The sequence below is a fragment of the Camponotus floridanus genome, unplaced genomic scaffold (assembly GCF_003227725.1).
Source record: "Camponotus floridanus strain SB8 unplaced genomic scaffold, Cflo_v7.5 scaffold33, whole genome shotgun sequence".
Lineage (NCBI taxonomy): Eukaryota > Metazoa > Arthropoda > Insecta > Hymenoptera > Formicidae > Camponotus > Camponotus floridanus.
Window position 1 is genome coordinate 1,763,733 of NW_020229470.1, and position 25,197 is coordinate 1,788,929.

At 27.5% G+C, this 25,197-nt stretch overlaps 1 protein-coding gene across 1 annotated transcript; it reads left to right on the top strand.

The window, feature by feature from the left end:
- The first annotated feature begins 19,019 nt into the window (after positions 1-19,019).
- LOC105248868 (probable RNA methyltransferase bin3) lies at positions 19,020-25,197 on the top strand. The gene is made up of 5 exons (XM_011253907.3): positions 19,020-19,225; positions 21,117-21,666; positions 22,230-23,009; positions 24,085-24,303; positions 24,524-25,197. The coding sequence occupies exons 2-5, from the start codon at positions 21,127-21,129 to the stop codon at positions 25,028-25,030; spliced, it is 2,046 nt and encodes a 681-aa protein (XP_011252209.1). The 5' UTR covers positions 19,020-19,225; positions 21,117-21,126; the 3' UTR covers positions 25,031-25,197.

Sequence of the window (25,197 nt, forward strand, 5' to 3'; positions counted from 1 at the left end):
TGCATATCTTTTGTAATATAAAAATAATTATATAAAGAGAGTTATTTCTGAATAAAAAAGATTGATAAACTGAATAAAAACTTTTTTTGTAATTTGTAAATTAAACAAAGCTATACGAAGATAAGTAATAAGTAGCTCAATACTTGCAGGTGATATCAAACAACTAACAATCGTATCAGCGATCGAATCTCTTTATGCTAGTAGTTGCAGACTGATAATGCATAATAGTATTAATACGTATCTTTAAAAAATGGTTGCATCTACTAAATATAATTACAAATAAATTTTATTTGCAATGTGTTGGTCAAATTAATTTTTTTTCAAAGAAAAATGTTATGATAACATAAACATAACTTTTCCTCATCATTTTTCTCATTGTAATTCTTCGTATCGTCAAAAAAAAATAAATTTTACAATTACAGAATTAAATATATAAAGTAATAGTCAAATAAACGTAAATGTATAATGTTAACGTGTATATATTGTTATCTTAGAATTTTTTTCAATGAGATATTCACAATAAGCTATATCAAAAAACACTTGTTCAAGCCAAAATCGATCTGTATCAATATATTGATAATTTTAACATTGACGTCGATTTTAAAAATATCAAATGTTACCTACTTTAAAATTTCTGAGATGTAACATAAATAACGAAAAATAGATTTCAACAATTTAGTTTTTTGTATATATATTTTATTTAGAAAAAATTTATATATATATATATATATATATATATATACATTATGATTTTTTTATGTAAATTATTTTAAATATATAATGATATACTTCAATCATTTCGCGCATGTTCCCTTTTTCACTTAAAAAGATATGTATATCGTTTAATCGTAAAATTTTTTTATTATGTATATCGTACATTGTTAATATATATTATTTTTCTTTTTTTTTATTTTTGTCGTATTTAGATTTACACACATATTATATATATATATATATATATATATATATATATATATATATGTTACACAAAAAATATATTTTCTGGTACGAGTTATGGATTATTATGTCTATAGAATACCGTTTGACAACGGTAATATATATCTGAAACTAGATTCTTGAAATTCTCTAAGCGTGTATGTATTGCATTAAGATATTATTAATTGATGAAACTGGAAATATTGGAATATATAACGGAATGAGACTCGTCATAAAAATACTTTTATCGCATTATCAGATGTTTTCCCAGTTTTTAGTTATTTCTTATTAAACAAATATTGTAGTAATATTGTAGAAAAATATTATAGTATATATGTGTATATGTATAAAGAAATTCAATAAAGAAATTAATTAGAAAAAGCATAATAAAATATAGTAAAAAATATCTAGTGCGTTTTCAGAGAATATTAAAAGACTCGAAATAAATAATGCTATTATTTTTTTCTACAAAAATTTGTGTCCAATTTTTCAATCAAAGAAGTTATAGTCGAAAGAAAATATCTGTATTATGTTTTTCGAAAATATTTTGTGTATATATTTGAAAGTAAAGAAATTTAAAAAGATATAAAATTGAAAGAGCGCAATAAAGATTTTTTAAAAAGAATGAATAATTTCTAAATTGATTAAAAAAGCTATGATTCCTCTTATTGAACATATTGTACATAGTAAGCAAGTAGTGAAAAAGTAATAACGTTTTAGTATATTATATTATGATTTTTGTTGAGTTACTGGAAAAAATTCTTCAAAATGGTTGAAAAAGTTATCGAAAAAATTTCGATACAATGTATATATTGTATCGATGCAATATCTATGCCATAAAACCTTTGATTTCACAGAAATGGGAAAAATAAAAAGGACGGTAAATGAATGGAAATGTCGGGTGTTATAAGACACAAGATACGCGACTGAAACTCCATGTTTGTTGGACATGCAAATGAAGTATATTGGTCAATATGTCGTATCATATGAATGACGTGTATTAAAATACGCAAATGAGTCGACAGATTTGTAAATCATAGGCTTATAATAGTATTTAAAATATAAAAAGAGTATGTATGCGCGCGCGTGTACATATATATGATATCGATATTAAATGAATAATTAAACAATTTATTATTTGTTGCGAAAAAGTGAGACATCGAATTGATGCGTGCAATTTTCTCTCCTATTATTTTTTACTTACTCTGTACTTGTGTATACAAAATATAAATATATAATAATAATATATCTATGATGTTATTATAATTATGATTTTATTTTACTAACATCTTAATTATTATCTCAATTATTATCTTCAACACACCACACACACACACACTCTTACACACACATGTATAGGAACATTTCGCTTCAAATATGTTGTAAAAGTTGCCATCTTTTCTGGAGCGAGATAACATTTTGAAAAATAATTATTTATATTCTTTTATTATATAAGCAAGATTATTATATTTATTTATTTATAAGATTAGAGTACATATATATTTATTTTTTATATTTATGTCTATGTATTAAAAAACCGAGAATAATATCGTTTTGCGAATATATATGTTAGAATACAATGATAAAAATAAATTTATATAAGAACATATTTATATTTTTCGCCGACCTAACCTAGGTCTGAGGTTTGGGTTAAAGTCAGGTTAGGTGGAGAAACAAAACTATTTCAATTATTCTAATAGATTAATTCAACAAACTGATAAATCGACTGTCTAGCACAATGCTGAAAAATTTAAAATTTTATGAAATATTTTTACATCATGTATATATTAATCATGTTTTTTTCAACTAGCAGAGGGAAGGAGACAAACAGAAAAAGACGGAGGGAGTTAAGCGAGTAAGCGGGGAAAGATACCGTTGCATAAGCTATATTTAGCCGCACCTGCTGGCGCCAGACTATCCGCGCTCGCGCATGCGCTATACGTCGCGGTGACTCTCGACGCGTTTCAAGCAAACAAGCCGATGGCTCGTCCATCCGGCGTAGGATAAGAGCATGTTACTTGTCGTTCGCGCACCAACAAGTTACACTAGAAGCCATATATATCTTTACATAAGTTAATATTTTCAAGTCGAATATCATGCAGGTATTCATCATGTAAACGGTACGGATGGTAAGCGATGGTTAAAGAAAGTTTCGAATTATTTTTATCAATTTAATGTTACATATCTATTATTTATTTTTTAATCTTGTTATACATATATTACATTTAATGTTTTATACTTGTGTGAAACGTTTGCCTACAATCAGCAAAAATTAAATCAAGAGACACGGATGCAATTATATATATATATATAATTATATGTATTTACTGAAATATTTTTTAATGAAACCAACTTCTTAATCATTACATGATTAAATTATACTTTAAAAAGGAATGAAGCATGTTATATCTTTTGCTAATTGGGAAATTAACTCGTCTATTTTGATGAGATAGAAAGGCGGTTTTAATTTTTCGCATTGAAAAGTGTTTTCAAATTCGTAAATACATGATATCGGTATAGCGAAAATGGAACGTGTAAATTGTGTATATGATGAACACTAATGTTTCATATAAATAATATTTTGTTAGAACTAAAAAATTTCTATTTGTTTTAATTATAATTAATCAATCGAAAATAAAAGAATATCATTTATATTTGAGAGAAAAAAACAAAAGATAAGAGAGAACTGGCAATTAGAAAGAAAAACTTTTTACATGTGCACACTTACATATATAAATTAATTTTTTTTGTTTTCAAAACAAAATTTATTAGAATTTAATTATATATATGAGAATTAAAACAATTGAAGTAAATTATCACGTATAATTTATCACATAGGATCATTTTTTTTAAATTTTATTTTTATGACTAATAATTATATAGTTATAATTTAATTTAATAATATGGCAAACCTTATAATGAGTCTAATTATTAGTATATATCAAGTTATCGTAAATCTTTCCATTATAATGAAGATCGTACGCCAGAAATAAATAATAAATATTATAATATGATATTTTATTGTTAAAATTATTAGTTATTATTATTTTCTATTATTGTCTATGATTCAATGTTATTATTATCTATAACTAATTTACAAAAAATGCTCGCGCAAATAAAAATGACTTAAAAGTGCATTGAAAAACATAATAAAATAGGAATGTTCGTAAAGGCTAACGAATTAGGGTGATGCGACGAAATAAGTATATGTCACAAGAATGACTCAGGGAATACTGCTATAGCGTGGTTAATATAATTAAACATAACGCCACTATTACTGGGTGTGTCGTTCATCCCAGTAAAATTCATTCAATGCAGGAAGTTTCAAAGGAAATTGAAAAATATATCTTTTTGATTACGCATACTGTACATTTTTTGTACATTGACATTAATTAATTTAAAATTAGACGCATACATGCGCATTTTTTCATTCACATATTTCTATATTTCTATATTTATGTAGTTCAGCAGTTTTTTTATAAATTATATTTAAATAGCCATTTTACTTTTCAAGTATTTGTAAATTCAAACTTGTGTGTGTGTGTGTGTGTATAAAGATATATAAATTTTTTTACTCAATTTAATAGTCATTTTAATATAAATATTTTAAATATTTGATACAATCTCTCTCTCTCTCTCTCTCTCTCTCTCTCTCTCTCTCTCTCTCTCTCTCTCTCTCTCTCTCTCTCACTCACTCTCACTAAATCTTTATTAATCTGAAAGTTAAAAAAATCTGGAAAGAATGAAAAATACACTAAATATACTAAATACACGAAATATACTAAATATACTAAATACACGAAATAATTAAATAAAAACTATTAAAAATTACTAAATATTGATAAAGAAACAGAACAAATTTAAAATTTTTATTTAAAAAAATTAATAGATCACATAAAAATATAGTAAATGTGTGCAAATTAAGATAAACGGCGAGTTAAGGAAAAATTAAAATTATACTTAAAGAAAAATGATAAAATAAAAAAAACAAATTATATATAATATATATAAAAATAATATATAATAAATAGAAATAAACTATATAAATTATAAATTATTATAAATTAAATATTGCTATACAATCTTATATTTATTAATTTCACATATTTTATCGAGAAAAATGTTAAATTAAAATTGCTAACAAATAGATCTCTAATAAAATTAATATTGCGAAATTATATATTTTTACATATATATTTTCCATATTTACAGAAAAAGTAAATGTTTATGTTTCATGTTTTTACTGTAACACATCTTTGTATAACTTTTTCTTAAATTCTACATTAATTTTTTAAAATTTTTTGAAAACAAGTTCAATTTAATATAAAAGAATCCAATATAGGTATCAATTTATTTTTCGTACATCTGTCCTACTCTGATATCTATCACTTTGATTTTCTTTAGAGAACCATGTTAAAACCGCGTGGCGACCGCGTTATCTCGTAATTACGTAATTGATAACGAGTTACATTTTAAACTAGTCTTCATGCCAAAAATACTTATTTTTTTAAATTATTACATATATTTTACATTCTTATATATTAAGTTACAAAGAAAGAAAACAAATATATACAGCATTATAAAGCCGTATTATAAAAACATAAATAAATATATAAAGTATATTTAAATAAATAAATTATACTGAATATTACATTAAAAATATTGATGGAAAATATGATTACACCTTGCATTCTATTATTTTACGATAAAAAAAGGTAAATCTAAAATCTTATATAATAAATGGCATAATTATATGACAAGAAAATTATTATAATTATATAATAACCAAACAATATATTAAAAAATGAAATATTATTTATAAATACTTGAATAAAATAACTTGTATCGACATTATGTAAAAAAATATTAATTTTATGTAAAAAGTACTAATTTTAATGATCTTTCCTTATATTTCACATTTTGATATTTTATGAAAGAAGTTTGTATAAAAAAAAAACTGAATAGAGTATAAATATCAATAAATGATTATGAATTTACATCCAAATTTACATCAAATCAAAATGTAATGTAAATGAATTGTAAAAAAATTATCAGATGTATGCTTATGTATGTATATGTTCATATATACGTATCATATATTATATGTATGTACACAAACATACATATTATAAATTCTAATAAAAAAAAATTTTTACATATTTTTTCAAATTACATGTATGTAAAAAATCAAAGTTTAATAAAAAATGCATTGTAAATAAAATTTTAAATGTTTAATTATTTTAAATGTTTTAAATAATTTTAAATGTTTCAATAATTTTTTCAAATATTCCTTTCAATTTAAATTCATCCTTAAAAAACATCTTTAAAATATTATAAAATTATATATTATACGGAATAAAATATAAAATATATTTATAAACATACTAATAATTAAAAATTGTAAATATGCTATAGATAACAATTATAAAATAAAAAATTCAATATGAAATGGCATTAATAGAATATATGCGCGCGCGTGTATGTGTGTGTAAAGGAATAAAATGATTTTTTCGTGTCCCACTGTATAAATATTTCCAAAAATCCATTTTCACGTACATTAATTTCTTGTCGTTTATAATATATATTAGAAGAGATAAATCAAAAGTTGTGTATATAAAAGAAATAATCTATTTTTCATAATTTAAAATAACATTTGGAAAATTTTGCAATGCACCAATTATTTTCATATCAAGATATTTAAACAAATTTTTTCTTAATAATTTAGCAAAAAAGGACAGCACAATTGAAAAATTTCATCAAATAATAAAATATTAATATATAAGAGAAATTATACATGTGTGTAAGTATTCATGTGCGTGTGTGTACAATATCTGTATGTTTACAGACATTTTATAAAAATAGTCTTTTTTACAAAAAGGCATAAAATCTTCACATTTAGGAGTTTTATTAAAATTTTAAATTTGTCACAAAAAAGTTGGATTTATAAAGAACTTGCGACAAATATATATACATATGTTTTTTTTACAAAATATGAAATGCTTATGAAAGAGCTAAATTTAACTGAAAACTTAGCAAGAATGACCAAGAAATATTTATTAAGAAATAAATAAAATAGCGAATCTTGAGAACTTTGTACTATAAAGAATCAAAATCACAAAATGTGAAATAAACAAACTGTTTCTGCATTAACGAGTAAAAAGTATTTTTTCACGATCTCAAAAAGCTATTCTCAAGATTTTTGAAAGAAAATAAGTAGTATTCTCTTGGCAAGAATTTTTTAGAAATTTAATTTAATCGCAAACAATTAACAGAAAACATATTATTTTTATTGTAATAGATGCAATCGAAAATATTTTTTTCATGTATAAATTATTTCTGTAATGGAAAGATTAAGAAAAACTACAATTATAAAAAAAGAAAAAATAGTTAATACAGTTTTAAAAATATAAATGTAAAGATTTAAAATAGAAAAGATGTCTCTCTCTCTCTCTCTCTCTCTCTCTCTCTCTCTCTCTCTCTCTCTCTCTCTCTCTCTCTCTGTGTGTGTGTGTGTGTATATAAAATGCGAGATATTTTTACAGAGCAGATAGAAAATATATATTTTCATGTGGATAGGATATTTATATATATGTATAAAGAAATCACTTGGATAGACATCTCGATTCGGTTGAGCTCGATCTTCACTTACTTGATGCCGAGAAGATGTTTATACCAGCCAGCTGCGCGCACATTGCGCCGCTGAAGAAGATCGATCGGTCGGTCGGTCGGTCGGTCGGTCGCTCGCTCGCTCGTTCGTTCGCTCGTTCGTTCGTTCGCTCGCTCGCTCGCTCGCTCGTTCGCTCGAGAAGGAAAACGACGACATGGCGCCTGTCCTTTAGCGCGTAGGATCTGACACCCGGAATATTCTTCTCGTTCTCGTCGTCGTAGTCGTCGTGGTCGTCGTCGTGGTCGTCGTCGTGGTCGTCGTCGTGGTCGTCGTGGTCGTCGTGGTCGTCGTCGTCGTCGTCGTCGTCGTCGCCGTCGTCGTCATCGTCATCATCATCGTCACCGTCGTCGTCGTATCGTAACGCCTCACGATCTCGTATGAAACGTCCGTGACGGACTCCACCCTCTTCGCTCGTCGGGGAGATCTGCGGTTCATCGAGAGAGTAGCCTTCGGAGGAGGGGGAAGGAAAGGAGAGAAGGGACTGCGACGTCCATCGCGCGAGTCGCGCGCGCAGGCCTAAAAAGCGCACTGTCAGCCGGAAGCGTGTAGCACACGATATCGAGGAGGGGAAGGAGGATGAGAAGGAGAAGGTGGTGGTATGGAAAGATATCGAGAAACAGAGAGAAGGGAGGAGCGAGTGGAGAAGGCAGGAGCAGCAGCGAAGAACAAGAGAGGAGAGGAGAGGAGAGGAGAGGAGAGGAGAGGAGAGGAGATAGAGGCCTTGGCACCGGATATACGATCAGTTTAAATCTGTAGGAATGCGCGACGAGAAAATGTGTATATGTAGAAATATCGCGTTTCTTTAATCGCGAAAGAATCATCTTTCTCGTGAACGAAGTACATTATCGATTTCTCTCTTTCATTTTTTCAATCGATTCAACGCTACGCCGCGAATAAGGGCACGAGCAAACGGCAAAACGAAAAAATAGAAAAAGTTACACACAAGCAACATCGATGCACCTTGACCGATCGAAGCGAACTGAGCGGCCGCGTTGCGCGTCGACCGGCTGGCAACGTACCGTCAACCTCTCCTTCCTCCATGTTGCTATACCAGTGCGCCGGTGCCGTCGCAACTCGCAACTACCTCCGCTCTCCGCTCCCGTCACTACCGCCGCGCCGCCGCGCCCGCCTCTCCCCCTCCCCCCGTCACGCGGGGACACACTCCGACCCCAACGCGCTCTCGGCGCACTGCCATCGACGCAACGCCGGCCGCTATGTATGTGGGCTGTGGGACGCGGGGAGGGGGAAGTGCGCGCGCACGGGAGCGCACGTTGAGTTCGGAAGCCGCCGCCGCCGCCGTCGTGCCGTGCGCCGCGCGCCGCGCGGTGTCCGACATGCCGCGTTGGCATGCTACGCTATGAGAATGAGCACGGTAAGAAGAGGTACGGGGGAAGAACGGATGGTTTCACGCGGTTTCGGCGACACAAGCACAGGGATTGGCTGACCGTGAATGGCGCAGGTGGCGGCGGACCGGCCGGCCGGCCGACCGTCCCGTCCCGGTCACCCCGGTCGCCCCGGCCGGTTCGGTTAGGGCAATGACTGCATTTAACGTGCCATCATGCACACGCGTTAAGAGAATCGAAGTCACACACGACGCCTTATGTTAGCGATACATTTCGCTAGATATTCCAATTAAATGTATAATACGTTTTATTGTCTTTTTTTTTTCGCCCATACAATCTTGGATCAAAACTCGTAATTTTGCGATCAAAGTATTTAATTTCTAAATTAATTTTAGGCTATTTTCGGATTTATATTTCCAACAATTTCCAGCAACTTTCACAAAATTGTAAATAAAGATTATTATTTGCACTTGTAAGTAGCATTATTACTTGCACTATTACTTGTAAATTTATTGTTAAATGAGCATCAAGGTATCAGTTTCTTATAATTATTTTGATGACTGTTTAAGTTATTTTTTTATGTAAAAGAGTATAGAAAGCAAATATTATTTTCCTTAATCTCTTATAATCCTCTCACTTCTTTCCATTACTTATAATAACAGAATAATCGAGTTACATGGAAACTAAACAATTTTTCGCGATTTTTAGATTCGTCAAATTAAAATCTGTTATAATTTAAAGTTTCTCCATACAAGATAAATGCTGAATAATTTTTATAACACATTTTTTTTGTTGTTTTCTAAATAAATTTATTTTTTGGAAAAAAAATGTATGACAGACTATATTATAAATTATATTATGTATAGAAGGAAGAGAGAGAGAGAGAGAGAGAGAGAGAGAGAGAGAGGGAGAGAGATAAAACAGGGTGTTTTTGTACGTATTGTTAATTTTTAATATGACTTTTCTTTGCTTCTAGACGCTACTTATATGTATACTTGATTTATTCCATCACGCCCCTTAATCAGCAAGTTAACATATTTTTTCGCAGGATCGCCATGCGCGTTCCAATAATTAAGTACGTACGCACACGTAGGATTATTTAGGATTATGCCGACAGATCTGTACGTCTCTCGCTACACGATTTCAATTATTACTATGAGCCACTTTACACTGAAAATTGAAATTGCACTTGGATTTTAATAACGGGAATGAAATGACTAAAGGTTAAATCTTTTATCCGTTCCATTTTCGATAATTATTGAACATTGAAGTTATAAATTATAAATCAAAGTTTAACTCGTTTTTCGATAATACGTATCGTCCAATGGTTAATTATTGGTTTTCGATCATATGACCAACAAACGTGAATAAACAGTCATTGAAAATAAAAGATCTTAGATTTTGTATCTTGACGAAATTCTTATACTTATAATTCTTAATAAGCTTAATCATATTATCACACGTATTAATTAAATATATCATTTTGTTGTTCGAGAATTCATCTTGGTTTCATCGTGTCGTTTTACATAACCGATGCACTTATATTCGACGTCAATAATCTTATCGGCGTCGACCCCGATGACCCTGTAATGTTTTTGTTCTGTGGCCCAAATCCAAAAAATTTTATCGACACATTCGTCATTCGTTCTTACGAAATAGGGCCAGAGGCTTTCTTGATAACGGTGTAGCAAAATAAATTTAATATGCATAGAAAGAATAATAGATATGTATAATTACATAAATAAACAATGTTTTTACATTTTACATCTCATATATTTTATTTGACATATAGTTTTATTTTATATCACTCAATTTTTTTTATCTCGTATATGCACGCGCGCTCATACATACACGCACACACACACACACACATATTTTATTTTATTTTTATTCTTCATTCTATTTCTTTTATTTTATTATATTTAATCTTTCTTTTAAATATTCTCTCTTTGATAAAATTTTATCAATTTTATCGATATTACTATAATAGACAAAAAATTCTAATAAAAAACAACATTTATTTAAAAAATATGATGTAATATTACTTTTAATTTTCACTTTTATATTTTAATATTTTTAATTACAATTTTTCAAATGACAAAGTTTTATTTTATTTAAACGATAAAATATCTCTCTAATGTTAAAGAACCATATCTTTTCGCTTGTGCAGCATAGTTTAATAATGTAGATATTTTAATAATATAGATGTTTAATATTTTATTGTAGAAAAAAGTGGAAAGAATTAATTAATCGCATATTGCGGAATATTTTTTTGTGTAAATATAGATACATTGGTAAAATATAAAATACAAAATAACTTATCAAAAATAACTTATCTTCTCTCGAGTCGTAGATTTTGAAATATAAGAATTTAAAATTGGCTAATATACTAATTGTTGTTTTATGGAGTTATTTGTTTGTGAATTATACATATATGCGTCACTAATACTAACGCGCACGCGATTTATAAACAAGCGATTGTCTAAACATCATAGATTGGCTGGAAGACAACTTCAAATTCTTATATCTTATAAACTTATATTTCTTAAAATGCAAAATTACATACTTTTGTTATTTAATTTTTCGAGAACTTTGCTGTAGTATTTTCATTCGCGAATTTCAAGTTTATATATTTATTATATTTACTATATATTTATGCATACATATATACATATACTACTTATGGATATACGGGTGTATAACGGACTTTTTTAAAATTACACAGAAAAAATACACTTCAAGTTTAAAATTAATTATACGATGAATAAAATCAGATATTTGCCGACCTGAAGAGACCCGTTCACATGCAAATGCATTTTTTTCTATGCGTGCGACTATGTTCATGAATATATGGAAGCTCGATTCCGTAATCTTTAGCTATTGTCACATCATGTATAGAGACCATTTCAAAACTTCGTCGATAAACTATCACGACGTAAGAATAAAATGAATAGGGTCTTGGCAGAAATAATGTTTAAGACATGTACATGATTACGATACAATTAATTACGTAATATATTAGATTATTCCAACAATTTATACATAATTATATTATATTAATGATAGACTTACTAATCACAAATCAAAATTGATTCTTTTTAAATAAATATTTTTGTTGAGAGAAATTATCAGCTTTTTCATATAGTCGCACTTCTTCTATTCTTCATAGATATAAGGTCATTAAATTGGCAAAATCTTAATGACATATTTAATCTTAATGACATATTCTTTGACTAAAATTGTTTTCTTAGCTGAAATGAGAGATTGAAGAAATTTATTTAGTGATCAAATTCAACTTTGTAACATTTATACAAGATTATTATTTGTACAGGCGCATGGAAGATATATAAAGAGCAATACTTGATATGCACATGATAGAATTGAATTTGCACATATTCAGAAAAATTTTTAATGAACTATGCTACTTTATTAATTTATATTTATTATTTACTTAATCACACACAATTAATTCTTATTATTTATCGTATTTAACGCTACCTTCAAATGAACGAGACAATTGTTAACATTTTGGATCATTAGTTGAAGTATTAGAGTTTTGAGATATCAGCTCTTCTTAATATTCTATATTATCAAGGCCTAGAGAAATGATCCAAATCGAGATTTCATAAAATATATCTATGATGAAAATATACCAGGCATCTCGATTAATGGCAGATGATGGCATTGATCGCCACATTATGGCGGCCATTTATGGCGGTCATCATTATATTTAGGAATAAAATAGAATTAATATCAAAGAGCGTAGAAAGGTGTTATTTTTGTAATCTTTTCTTTTCCTTATATTTCTTTTACTTTCTTCGTTCCATCTTGCGCTTTTTTCCATTTTCAATAATTATTGAACATTGAAGTATTTGAACATTTAACATTTAGGAATCTTTCTTGTATATGCATGTATATGCGTGCGTTCTATGTACATGTACACACAAGATATATATATACACACACACACACAATTATTATTCCTGTACAAATTTTATTTACATAACAAAATTATTTTCAATTTATTTTGTATATCAACACAAAACAATGATATATTTTTTATACTTACAACTATATAAATAATTTTTCGTAATATAGATATATATTACACGTCTATATACATTTTGATGTTTTTAATAGTGCGATAATGGTATATATAACGTTTTCTTATAGAATGATATGCATAATAATTCTTATTAGTATATATTATTTTAAATGAACACTGTTTGTGAAAAGCGGTCAATTCGATTAATCGTGAATCTATCTTTCGCCCGATGACCTGTGGTTCAGCCGCACTAATCTCTCTCGCGTAGTTAACATAACATTTTCCGCGCGCTCCTTCAATCCTCACTACTGTCACCAAAAAAAGCAGATAACCCGAGATACGCTCACCCGGGTATGCGTATTCTCGTTATCATTCGTTCCCGTGACTTGATTTCAAATCGTGTTGCTAGGCAAATGTAAAATTATGAAATTTTACGGCTGTAATCTCTCTTTCTCTCTCTCTCTCTCTCTCTCTCTCTCTTGCAATTCTCTTATTGTTTCAATTAATTCGTCGATCAACACATTAATTTTTAATAATCATAATCAATTAATTAATTATTGATAAAAAATATTTTTTCATCTTTTTAAAATATTTATAATACATAAGTAAAATGAACTTGATTTATATAAACATATTTATTTTTTCAATATGCACTCAACAGTTGTTATTTTTTATATTTTTATTTATATTTAATTTCTCTTTCAAGATCAGATTTGGTTCATACAGAAATAAATCTCTAATCGTTATTTTAATAGATTCCTGTGTTTTAGAATGCAAAAATAGCATTTACATTTATAAATTTCGCAAATGATTATTTTGACATAATGCAGACATAGAAAATTGAACTTAATAAAAATTATAAAAGTTTCGATCTCTAGAGAGTTGACTATGACAATATAGTTTGAAAAAAACTATATGAACGATGGGGGCGTAGGTTGTTCACAAACATGGGAGTGCCGTAAATAGAGGATCGATGGCAAAAAGAGAGAATGATAGCGAAAAAGTGGATCTTCCTATATCGTTTGACCATTCCTTTTATAAACGGGCGTAGCCCTTATATATGTGCCTTAGATTATTATATGTAATTTCCGTTTTCCCGGGAAATGTCAAGAGACAAAGCCGCTTTAATTGACAATCCAAGATTTATAAATAAAAATTTCGTTATTTTTAAAGAAAAATTTTGAAATGTTATAAATAATATATTTTCTTCTCTCTTTATATATAGCTTGTAATTAAATTGTTAAATCATTACACATTGTCGTCCAAAATATCTTCTATATATATATATATATTTTGAGCGCACCATAATTCTAAGAAAATACTGTATAATATAATGTATAATATATAATAATTTGTAGGGTAATATATAATAAAGGTATTTCTTTCTTTCGCATTTCTCGGAATAAAAAGTCATTTTTAAAAAGATTAGAGAATCTTAAAAATTATTTTCCAAATTATAAAAAATTTAAAAAAACTTTAAAAAATGTTTAATTTCTTTATTTCAGGAATTGTAAAATTATTACAGATATGTTAAATATATGTAAAAAGAATTGTATTTTTAAAAGCTTTCTTACTTTCAAGAATTTATATTTTTAGGAATTTTCTTAAGATTTTTAGAAATATTCTTAAAATTTCGAGAATTTTGTTTAAAAATTTTATGAGAACGTTGCATGAAACAAATTATCATATAATATATTACATTTTATGTACAATATATGACCTCATTGTTAGTTTATAATTTACTCGCATCCTATAAATTATTTTAAGACGATCCTAATAGCGAATTATTAAAACGCGAGAAATGGATACGCGAAAAGAAAGTCAATGAGCGGAAACCAACCGATTATGCGCGCATATAAGCAATTGTAAATCGTTATGTTAATATCGTTGCCGGGGTTTGTCGGGGTCGCGACGGGTCACCATGACGTCAGCGGATGCAGCGACTCTCCGTTGTACGACGAACTGATATATTGTATATATGTGCGTATGTATATTGACAGTATCAATAAAAAAATATTATAGCAGCATTTTTCCGTTAAAATTAGTTTTGTCAAATGTTATTTTTTGATAATATTTGCTCTAAAAAGTTTTTTAATAGTACATGTTCTAAAAAATATTGCTCTAATCTATATGTAAATTTTCATATCTATTTAATGTTTTGTTTCAATTGAAAATAAAAAACTTTTGAAGAGATATCTATTACGAAGATAAATTTTTTTTAATTTTTAAGAAATTATAGTTTTTAAAAATTTTTCAAGTTGTAATATTTTCCGTCAATATATCTATATAAAAGTATCCATATAAATATTTAAGAGAAAAGAAAAAAAATCAGAAAATAAGTAATATTTTTTGTAAAATAATTTCTAAAATAAATGAATAATTAAATAGTAAATTTTAAAATTTATATTTTTATAAATTTTTTTCTTTCTTTTTTCTTTTCTCTCTTTAAACTTTGATTTTATTTTAATTTTTAATCTTTACACTAAAATTTTATATATTTTAATTTAACTTAAATATATAATTAATTTTAAATAAAAGTAATGTTTCATTTAATAGATTTGGATAGAATTTTAATTTCTTTCCTTAGTCATTTAAGATATGTAATTTTTATCTTATTATTAATTATCTTATTATTAATTTATTTTATTATTTTTCAATTAGATTATAATGTCTTGATGTTATTATCAGAATTCAGAATCTATCAATTACGATTCTATCGTTAGCATGCGAAACTTTTATTTTCATTATAAAAAATATTTATTGTATTAGCAAAATACTATAAACTGTTCTCACTCACTTTCTGTATAATATAAAAAACAGTATAGTTTTTTATATCACTTTTTTAATATCAAATATAGAAAACAAAACGAGTGCGTATCAATGTGCATTGAATTTAATTGAATTCGTTGTATTTTTTATTACGTAATTTTTTTGTTATTGAGCAAGAAGCAGGCATTGGCTCAAAGCCATACAGCGCGGGTCATACAGAACTTATTATGTAATATCAGAGACTGTTTAAGTGTCGCCCCCTGTCCTTCCCATTTCTTATTACAAATTACTTCACTAAATAACGGCTTTCATATCATTAATCGATAAAATAAATCTTTTATTTTTACGACAATAATTTTTAAAGAACAAATTTTTTTAAATAATAAGAATATATATATATATATATATATATATATATATTCTTCCTAGATTTACAACATTGAAACATGTATACACATACAATTATAAATATTTTTTCTCTTTTTATTTTAAATACATATCCCCCCCCCTCTCAGACCATGAGTGTGTATGTACGTGCAATATATATTACCATTGATAGATAAATAAATATAAATGCATATATAATGCACGCTCGTATGGTCCTAGAAGAATATGTATTTAGAATAAAAAGGGGAAAAATATTTATAATTGTGTGTATACACATTTAAATGTTGTTTATGTATTATATATAATAATATATATACACATATATATGTATATTGAATATAAAAATAATAATTATTTAATTATTCATATATTATATACACATACATATCTCAAATCAATATCTGATTAATTATCATAATTATACTATAAATTTACTTATTTTAAATAACAGTCACTATTTATTGAAAGATATTTTATTGAATATATAGTCAATATTTTATTGAAAGAAAGTGTATTACATTCGACTTTACATATTTTATAACTTTTTCTTACATCTTGTAGTTCTTTATATTATCGGTAATCATCATCATACTTATTTAATTAATTAATTAATCATTAATATATTAATCATATACATATAATATTACTCATTCTCATATTTTAATACAACGATATTTATGAACATTTAATTAAATCTATTTATGTATTATATATTCGTATACTAATTTAATAATCACAATCATATTGACAATAAAGTAATCATTAATATATACTGATTGAATTATTATCGTACAGATTTAATAATTTTTTAGTATTCAATAAACTTATTAAAATTGCTAATTAATTAATATACTGTATTAATTGTCATACTGATCTATCAATTATAATCATTTATATCAATTATAATCGCTATTCCAGTCAACTTATATACGAAAGTGTACAAATTTGTCTTTCGAATTACGGTTTAGTTTCAATGTTTGCGTACAATTATTGCTACATTTCGTCGTCCGCTCCTTATTTATGGCAGAATAATGATCATCTCTTGCTTTTCTTTCATATCGTTCATACTGTTTATTCTCCTTATCATCTGTCTCAAGCCGTATATTTCGTAGCATAGCGCTCAAATTTTCCTGATGAATTTTACTTGATTTTTCTTTCAATTTGTACTTTTCTTTCGAAAATATTGCTTTGTTATCAAGTGCTTTTATTGAATAATCTGCGCTTTGTTGAAAACAGTTTTCATCTATTCTATCCTTTTCCTTGTTTGTAAAGTGAAGTTTTTTAGGTTTTAATCCCACCTTAGAAAAAGATTTTTTCGATTTTATGGGCGCGTTCGGAGGCACAGGAGTGATCCTTTTTATCGTCGGAGAGATTACGAATAATTCAAAAATGTGAAACCACAAACTGTCCCATGCTTCATTCTAAAAGTAAATATAAACGTGTACAATATATATAAATATATATAAATATATATATATATATATATATATATATATATATATGTTAAACAATGCATAGATAATTTAATTTAATAATATCTGAATTTAATCGATTAGTGAGAAAGACTACCAACTGTAAATTTTTCTCTAGTAGAACTTTATATATGTATTATCTAGTAGAGTTTTATATATTATATATGTATATGTAGATATATTTACTATATATTCAGATATATTATTATTATTATTATTATTATTATTATTATTATTATTATTATTATATTAGTATAATTAGTATTATTATCTATATGTGTATTGTTGATGTATGTGTGTGTATATGTTTATTTATATAGAATCAAGATAAATTATATTATTATTATTTTTCTGTATTCGTAATATTATTTAAGGAAAACTATCAATTGCTACATGCATGTGTAAGTTTGTTATGAAAAAAACTTAATTAAATTGCAATTTTTCAAAAACTAAATTTTTATATATACTTACTAGTAACCTCAAGTTAGAGACTGAAATTTTTTTAAATAAAAATTGTCATTTTTTTTATTTACCCGTGGAGTTGTCTGCTCTATTTCTGCCGCAATATTAGATTGTTCACAATTCTGATCTTTGAATAACTGCATTGGTGTCGATTTTATATCATCCATAAAATTGCGATTTGTGATATCGTGATCTTCGTTCGTTGACAAACGGCGCAACGCCATTCTTTGCAAAATTTCGAAATTTTATGCAGTTGTTTCGGTTGATTCAAAATTTTTTAATTTTTAAAATTAATTAGGAAAATGCAATGAAAGGAAAAGAGAAGCGCGACTGTGCGAGGATTTTACATATGAGAAAAGCGCCACCGTACGCTAGACGGGGTTCACACGAACGTAAACATGGTTTATTCCTTTTTTATTCCAGTCAATTTTGCAGACAAAAATTTGATTGCTTGTTACATAATTTTACAGACGATTACATTTTGCGATATTATCGATATACTTTTTATGTTTAAAAAACACTTTAACGGATTGGATGATATAAATTTGCTTCGCATGTAACGATGTATTTTCTATATTTCATTTCTTTATTGGGTACGATTTTCCTAATAAATATAATATATTAATATATAATAGCATAAGACAACATTATATATATGTGCGCTGTGTGTAACGTTTACTATTACGCGTTAAAGTGAAACATTGTAAATGATAGTTTGTTTACTTCAATTTTATGACGTTAATTCAATTTTATATATTATATACAATCATTATAATTACATTTTATATCTTTTTCGTTCGAAAAAATAAAAATCAAATTTTTTCCATTAATTTGGAATTTATTGAAATAATTTCAAATTTTTTCGATATATATTATTTTTTTGCAGGGTTTTGCGTTTCATTAATACGGCCATGATATTCGGCAAAGCCTAATGGAAAATGGCGTCGCAGTGCGACACGAGCTCTCGGCTCTCGGTTGCCGCTTGCACCAGCTCGCATTCGATAAGCAGTTATTCGCCATCGTAGACGGATACGCGTCGCAAGGTTGACACAATTATAGACGAGGTGTACGAGGAAGATTGTTTTGAAGATAATTGTACGAGTAACAGGAACAAAGGGACCGGTGAGAGCGATTGTTTCTCGAGGTGAGTACACATAATCTTGATCAACGACGCGAACGTCGAGCGAAAGAAAGTCCGTAATGTCGGACATAGTAGATCCACGATGTGTCGTCGGAAGCAGCTGGCTCGCTGGCTGCTCGTCCGCGCAACGTGACGCATGCGCGCGTCGTACGAACGACCCGAGCTTTACCGAAGTGTAGAAAGTGTAGAGAGTATTGTTGATTTTATTTACGAATTTTTCAAAATCTCTTTTTTTTCTTTCCTTTTTTTTCAAAAAATTCAAATATTTTCAGTTGTATAAATAACGAGTAAATATAAAAAAAATGCAGTTAATATAAATTATTAATGTAGAAAAAAGGGAGTAGCAGGAATTAATAGAGTCCTCTGCATTAGTTGAATTTTTTCTTACACTTTTTGCGCTTAAAATAAAACAGTCTTATATTCATTTGAAAAGAAAAATGTAAATTAATCCAAGTTCAAAAAAAATCCAAAAAAAGATGGATTAATTTTCTTTAACGGTAATTTCTTGCTTTCTTTATAATAAAAATGTTTAATTGTCCTTACTAAAGAAAAAAAAAGAAAAAAATATATATATATTTTTTCTTTTTTATATGTATGCATGTATGTGTGTATGTGTATATGTATGGTGTTTCTTTATAAAAGGTAAGAAATACACATACACATAAAATATAATATATATAAAAATTAAAATTTTTTTTTAAACTTGTACAATTCTTTTCGAATTATTCTCTCTCTCTCTCTCTCTCTCTCTCTCTCTCTCTCTCTCTCTTCTCTCTCTCTCTCTCTCTCTCTCTCTTTCGCTCGCTCGCTCTTCTATCATAATTTTTTTAAATATTTTTGTTTCAAATAATTAAAAGTGTTCCAGGAAAGAAAGTATAGAATAGTTTGCTCAAGGGATCAAATCTTTGATCATTATTTTATCTTAACATTTTTATATGACGAAAAATAATGAATGATTTATTTTCGTTATTGTAAAAGCAAATTTTTATATAGATTTAAGTTATATGACGAAAAATAATGAATGATTTACTTTCGTTATTATAAAAGCAAATTTTTATATAGATTTAAGTTATATTATAAATAAACAAAAATAAAATTTAATTATACATAATCGGGAAATAAACAAATTCAATAATTAAATTACTAAATTTACGCTTATGATAAAGTAGTTTATTTAATTTAATAATTAGATATTGGATAATCTAGGTTGTTATTTATTTTTTTATTAGGGCAATTTATTATAAATTAATTTGTTTTACATACATATATACACACATACACACACAGGACGATCCAATACACACGTGTGTGTGTGTGTGTGTGTGTGTGTGTGTGTGTGTGTGTGTGTGTGTGTGTGTGTGTAAAACATATATTAAAAAACAGGTACCTAGCAGATGCTTGCATAAGTGTAACTTTAATAATTTAATTACTGAATTTTTTATCTACAGATTTTGTGTAATTAAAATTTATTTAATAATTAAAATTTATTTTTATTTATTTATAATATAATTTATATATATATATATATATATATATATATATATAAATATCTATATAAAAATTTGCTTGCATTCTTCTGTAAGATGATAGATACATATATCACTGTGCATATTTTCTATAATGTTATTTATCATATGCATTTTATATTATATTTTTTAAATATAATATTTGCAAGTTTATTTTTACATTATAATTGATTGTAATTATTTTTATTTATTTATTTTTTTACCTTAATTTAATCGATTTATATTTCTACATTTTTCCTTTGTACTTCAGCATGCATAGAGAATGTTGCTTATTTACATATTTATATTAATAAGACACATTTTTATATTTTTCATACCTTTACATCATGATTAATTTTTACATTTTTTGTGTTATTTCTATTTTTCAGTTTGTGGAAAATGTCTTCTGTACAATTGGATCGTCCTCTAAAATTGGGCCAAAATACCAAGAAAGAGAACGATAAATCTAAAAAACCTTTCAATCTTTCGCACAAAAAGCACAACAAGCATGATGACAATCGTCATTTCAAATTTAGCAACAGGAAACGATCTCAAAGTAGCTTCAGTAGCAATGGAAAGTTCTTTCCTCCCTATAAACGCAGAAAGAAGGAAGGTGTCATTATACCTCCCACGAAATTCTTACTAGGAGGCAACATTTGTGATCCTTTAAATTTAAATAGCATGCAAGATGAAGAAATAAATAGAGTCATGAATGCAGTTACTCCAAAATCAAGTCCACTTCCTACTCCAAAGCACAAAAAAGAGATTATTGAAGTGATTATTCCACCAAATATTTGTGATCCTTTGAATTTGACAAATTGTAATGACAATGAAGAATATGAGAAACAGTTGATATCACCCACAAAGAGAAATTCTAAACGAAGAAATAGAAAAAGAAAGAGAGCCTCTTCTGGATCTGGAAAGGATGAAGCAAAGATGGTAAGTTATGGCGGTTCACATTTATTTATGTTGATTATTTATATAAAAGATTTTTAAGCATGTAAATATTATAGGAAATCTAGAATATTAACGAAATTTTAATTAATTTTAAAATTTTTAGATGTGTTTTCTAACATTTTTTATTTTTAAATTTTAAATTTCAGTTAGATATTATATAGATAGTATTTTTTACGCTCTCTTTCTGTCTCTCATTTATTTGTAAAACCAATAACATATTTTGAATTGTAATTTATAGTATAACATCTCTTAATGTGCTAAAAATATATTCTTTATTATTTAATTCTTGAATTTAAAATCTTTAAAAAAAATATTAGAAAACATTAAATATTACATAAATATTACATAAATATTACAAAACACATTCAAAAATGTTATAATAAATTATTTTAATTAAAATTTTGTGAATAGAATTTTTCAAGAGTTCTTATAATATTTATATACTTAAAAATCCTTAATACTCTAATTCTAATAAGAATATTTAAAAGATATTTATAAATTATGTATATTTATAAATTATGTATTTTTTGAATGTATAAAAATAGATGGAGTCTAGCGAAACCAACAAATTGAGAGAAACTGAGGGAAGTAGTGCAGTAATTGAATCATCAACAGAAAGGCTTTCTAATGAAGGAATAAGTTTAGAGGAGACACAAAATGTACAAGATGAAAGTATAATGAAAGGAAATACGACAGAAAGTCCTCAAAAAGACAAAAATAAGTTACGGTTAAAAGGTTTAGAAGAAATAAAGGATAAAAGATTGAGAAAAATTGACACAAAGGATAAAATAGTGAGCCCAGTAATTCCGCAACCTGGTGCTTGGAAACCCAGGCCACAACATAGGCCCAGTCAAGACAAAAAGAAGAAACAGCAACATGTAATGCCCAATTTTAGGCCCAAAGATGCTAGATATCAATATGGAAATTACAATAGATATTATGGATATAGAAATCCTCATCATGAAATAGATCCTAGGTTGAAAGTGTTTGCACAGCGAAAAGAATTGTTTTTGCAGAAGGATATTCTAGATATTGGATGCAATATTGGTCACATTACACTCTCAATTGCCAGAGATTTTGGTGCCAAAAGTGTTACAGGGATTGATATTGATAGAACTTTAATAAATATTGCTCGGAAAAATGTGAAACACTATGTAAATTGTGTTCAAAGTCCTGCAAGCAGTGAAGATAATGATAAAAGGGATTCTTCGGATGCTAGCTTCTTTCCTATGTCGATGCCAATTAATTATGGGCCTGTGGATATTCCAGGATTTACGAAGAATAAGCAACATAAGGGATTCCCTTATAATGTCACTTTTGTGCAGGTAAAGTATATATTCATTTATATATTATGTTATTGCATATAAAAATTAGATTTCTATATGAATAATTTTCGAATAAATTTTTCGAAAAACTGAAAACTATATTTATAATTAAAAAAAATTTAACAATATTTTTCTTTTTCTTTTTTCTTAATTTTCTCTCTTTCTCTTTTTCTCTCTCTACTTCTTCGTTTCTTTGTTTTCCTTTTTTTCCTCTCTGGAAAATCAGAGTGGATTATAAGTTTATAGTTCATCATAAATCATTTAAATAAAGAAAAAAAATGTTTATATGTGTGTGACATGTTTTTATTACACACACACACACACACACACACATATGTTGGATATTATTAATTGTATAATTGTTGAAATATATATTAATAACAAAAATTAATTTTCCAGATTGAAAGAAATTTATACTATAAAACATTTATATTATAAAACACATACATCCCAGCAAACACTAAGTAACAGTATTATTACACACGCACAAATATATGAATACATGAATACGTGCATTGATGTGTACGTTGTAAAGTAAAAAATTGAGAAAATTTATATATATCCCAGCAAACATCAAGTAACAGTTATATAAGTGTTAGTTGCAATTTCCCACTCAACAATATAACTGTTATATAACATGTAAGTTATGTACATGTAAGTTATATAACAGTTATATTGTTGAGTGGGAAATTGCAACTAACACTTATATAACTGTTACTTAATGTTTGCTGGGATATATATAAATTTTCTCAATTTTTTACTTTACAACGTACACATCAATGCACGTATTCATGTATTCATATATTTGTGCGTGTGTAATAATAGGAAAATGTTAAGAAAATTTGTCAAAATATTACTTTATAATTTTATATAATTAGATTATATTATTAGCATAAAAAGCGTCTTGCAATATATCAATTTCTTAGTTCAAAAAAACCTTAAAATTGAAGAAAGTTTTACATTTTTGAACAATGATTTGTAATCTTAATATTGCCTAATTATTTTATAAACACTTCTATATATAAACATATTACATTATTTATGCATGATATTGATATATATGATATGGTTTTAGGGTAATTATGTACTCGAAGATGATTCACTTCTGTGTGCGGAACAGCCGCAATTCGATACAATTCTATGTCTTTCCATCACCAAATGGATTCATTTGAATTTTGGCGATGCTGGATTAAAACAAACTTTCAAGCGCATGCACGCGCAGTTACGTCCCGGTGGAGTCCTCATTTTGGAACCTCAGGGCTGGGCCAGCTATACTAAAAAAAAGAATCTCACAGTAAGTAGCGAGTTGCATACTTTTATAATGACTATTAATTTCTTATTTATAATATTTCTGTTCTCTGTAAATATGTAATATACTAATATAATTTATTTTTTTTATTGAATATTTACTAAATATTTTCTTATTTTGTCTTCTATTATAAATTTTCTTGTATTTTTTATTTCTGTTTATTGATTATGATTTAATATTCTATTCATTGTTTTATTTCTTTTAGGAGCGGATCTATAAAAATTATCACAGCATCGAGTTCCTACCACAGAAATTTACACAATATCTTCTATCTTCTGAAGTCGGTTTTTGCAAGTGCGAGGTTATTTCTATTCCACCTCATCCCTCCAAAGGATTTCAACGACCCATACATCTCTTCACTAAGACCAGTGGTCCCTCTACTACTGAACGAACTGACGGTGATACCATGAACGATGCATTATCGAATCGCCAAGAGAGGATAATGAGAAGAGATCAAGAAGAAATTCGCGATATAGAGAGAATCAAATATGAGCAGGAATTATTTCCGAAAGAAAATGCTAATAGAGGCAATATGTCAGAGATTAGTCAACACAGTGGAGATTTGAATCAATATGAGCAATTGGCAAATGTTTATGCACCTAGCGCGACACCATGTTACGATACTCCAAGTCGCAATAGTGATAGTCAACCTTTGGATAGTCAGCCTTTAGACACATTAAAGGTGAAAGAAGAGAAGGAAGAAATTTCGTAAAGTAAAAAATAAATTTAAAAAAAGAAGCAAAATAAAAATTGATAAAAGAGAGGAGAAAGAAAAGCAGAGAGGAAAAAGAAAGAATTAAGATATTACTAAATTAAGAAAAAGAAAAAGGCCAAGAAGATGATGATTCAAAAGGACAAGAACAGGCAGAAAGAAAGAAA

Coding starts and splice junctions, on each gene's coding strand:
- LOC105248868 (XM_011253907.3), top strand. CDS start 21,127: ATGTCTTCTGTACAATTGGATCGTCCTCTAAAATTGGGCCAAAATACC. Junction 21,667..22,229: donor GAAAGGATGAAGCAAAGATG/GTAAGTTATGGC, acceptor GTATAAAAATAG/ATGGAGTCTAGCGAAACCAA. Junction 23,010..24,084: donor ATAATGTCACTTTTGTGCAG/GTAAAGTATATA, acceptor ATATGGTTTTAG/GGTAATTATGTACTCGAAGA.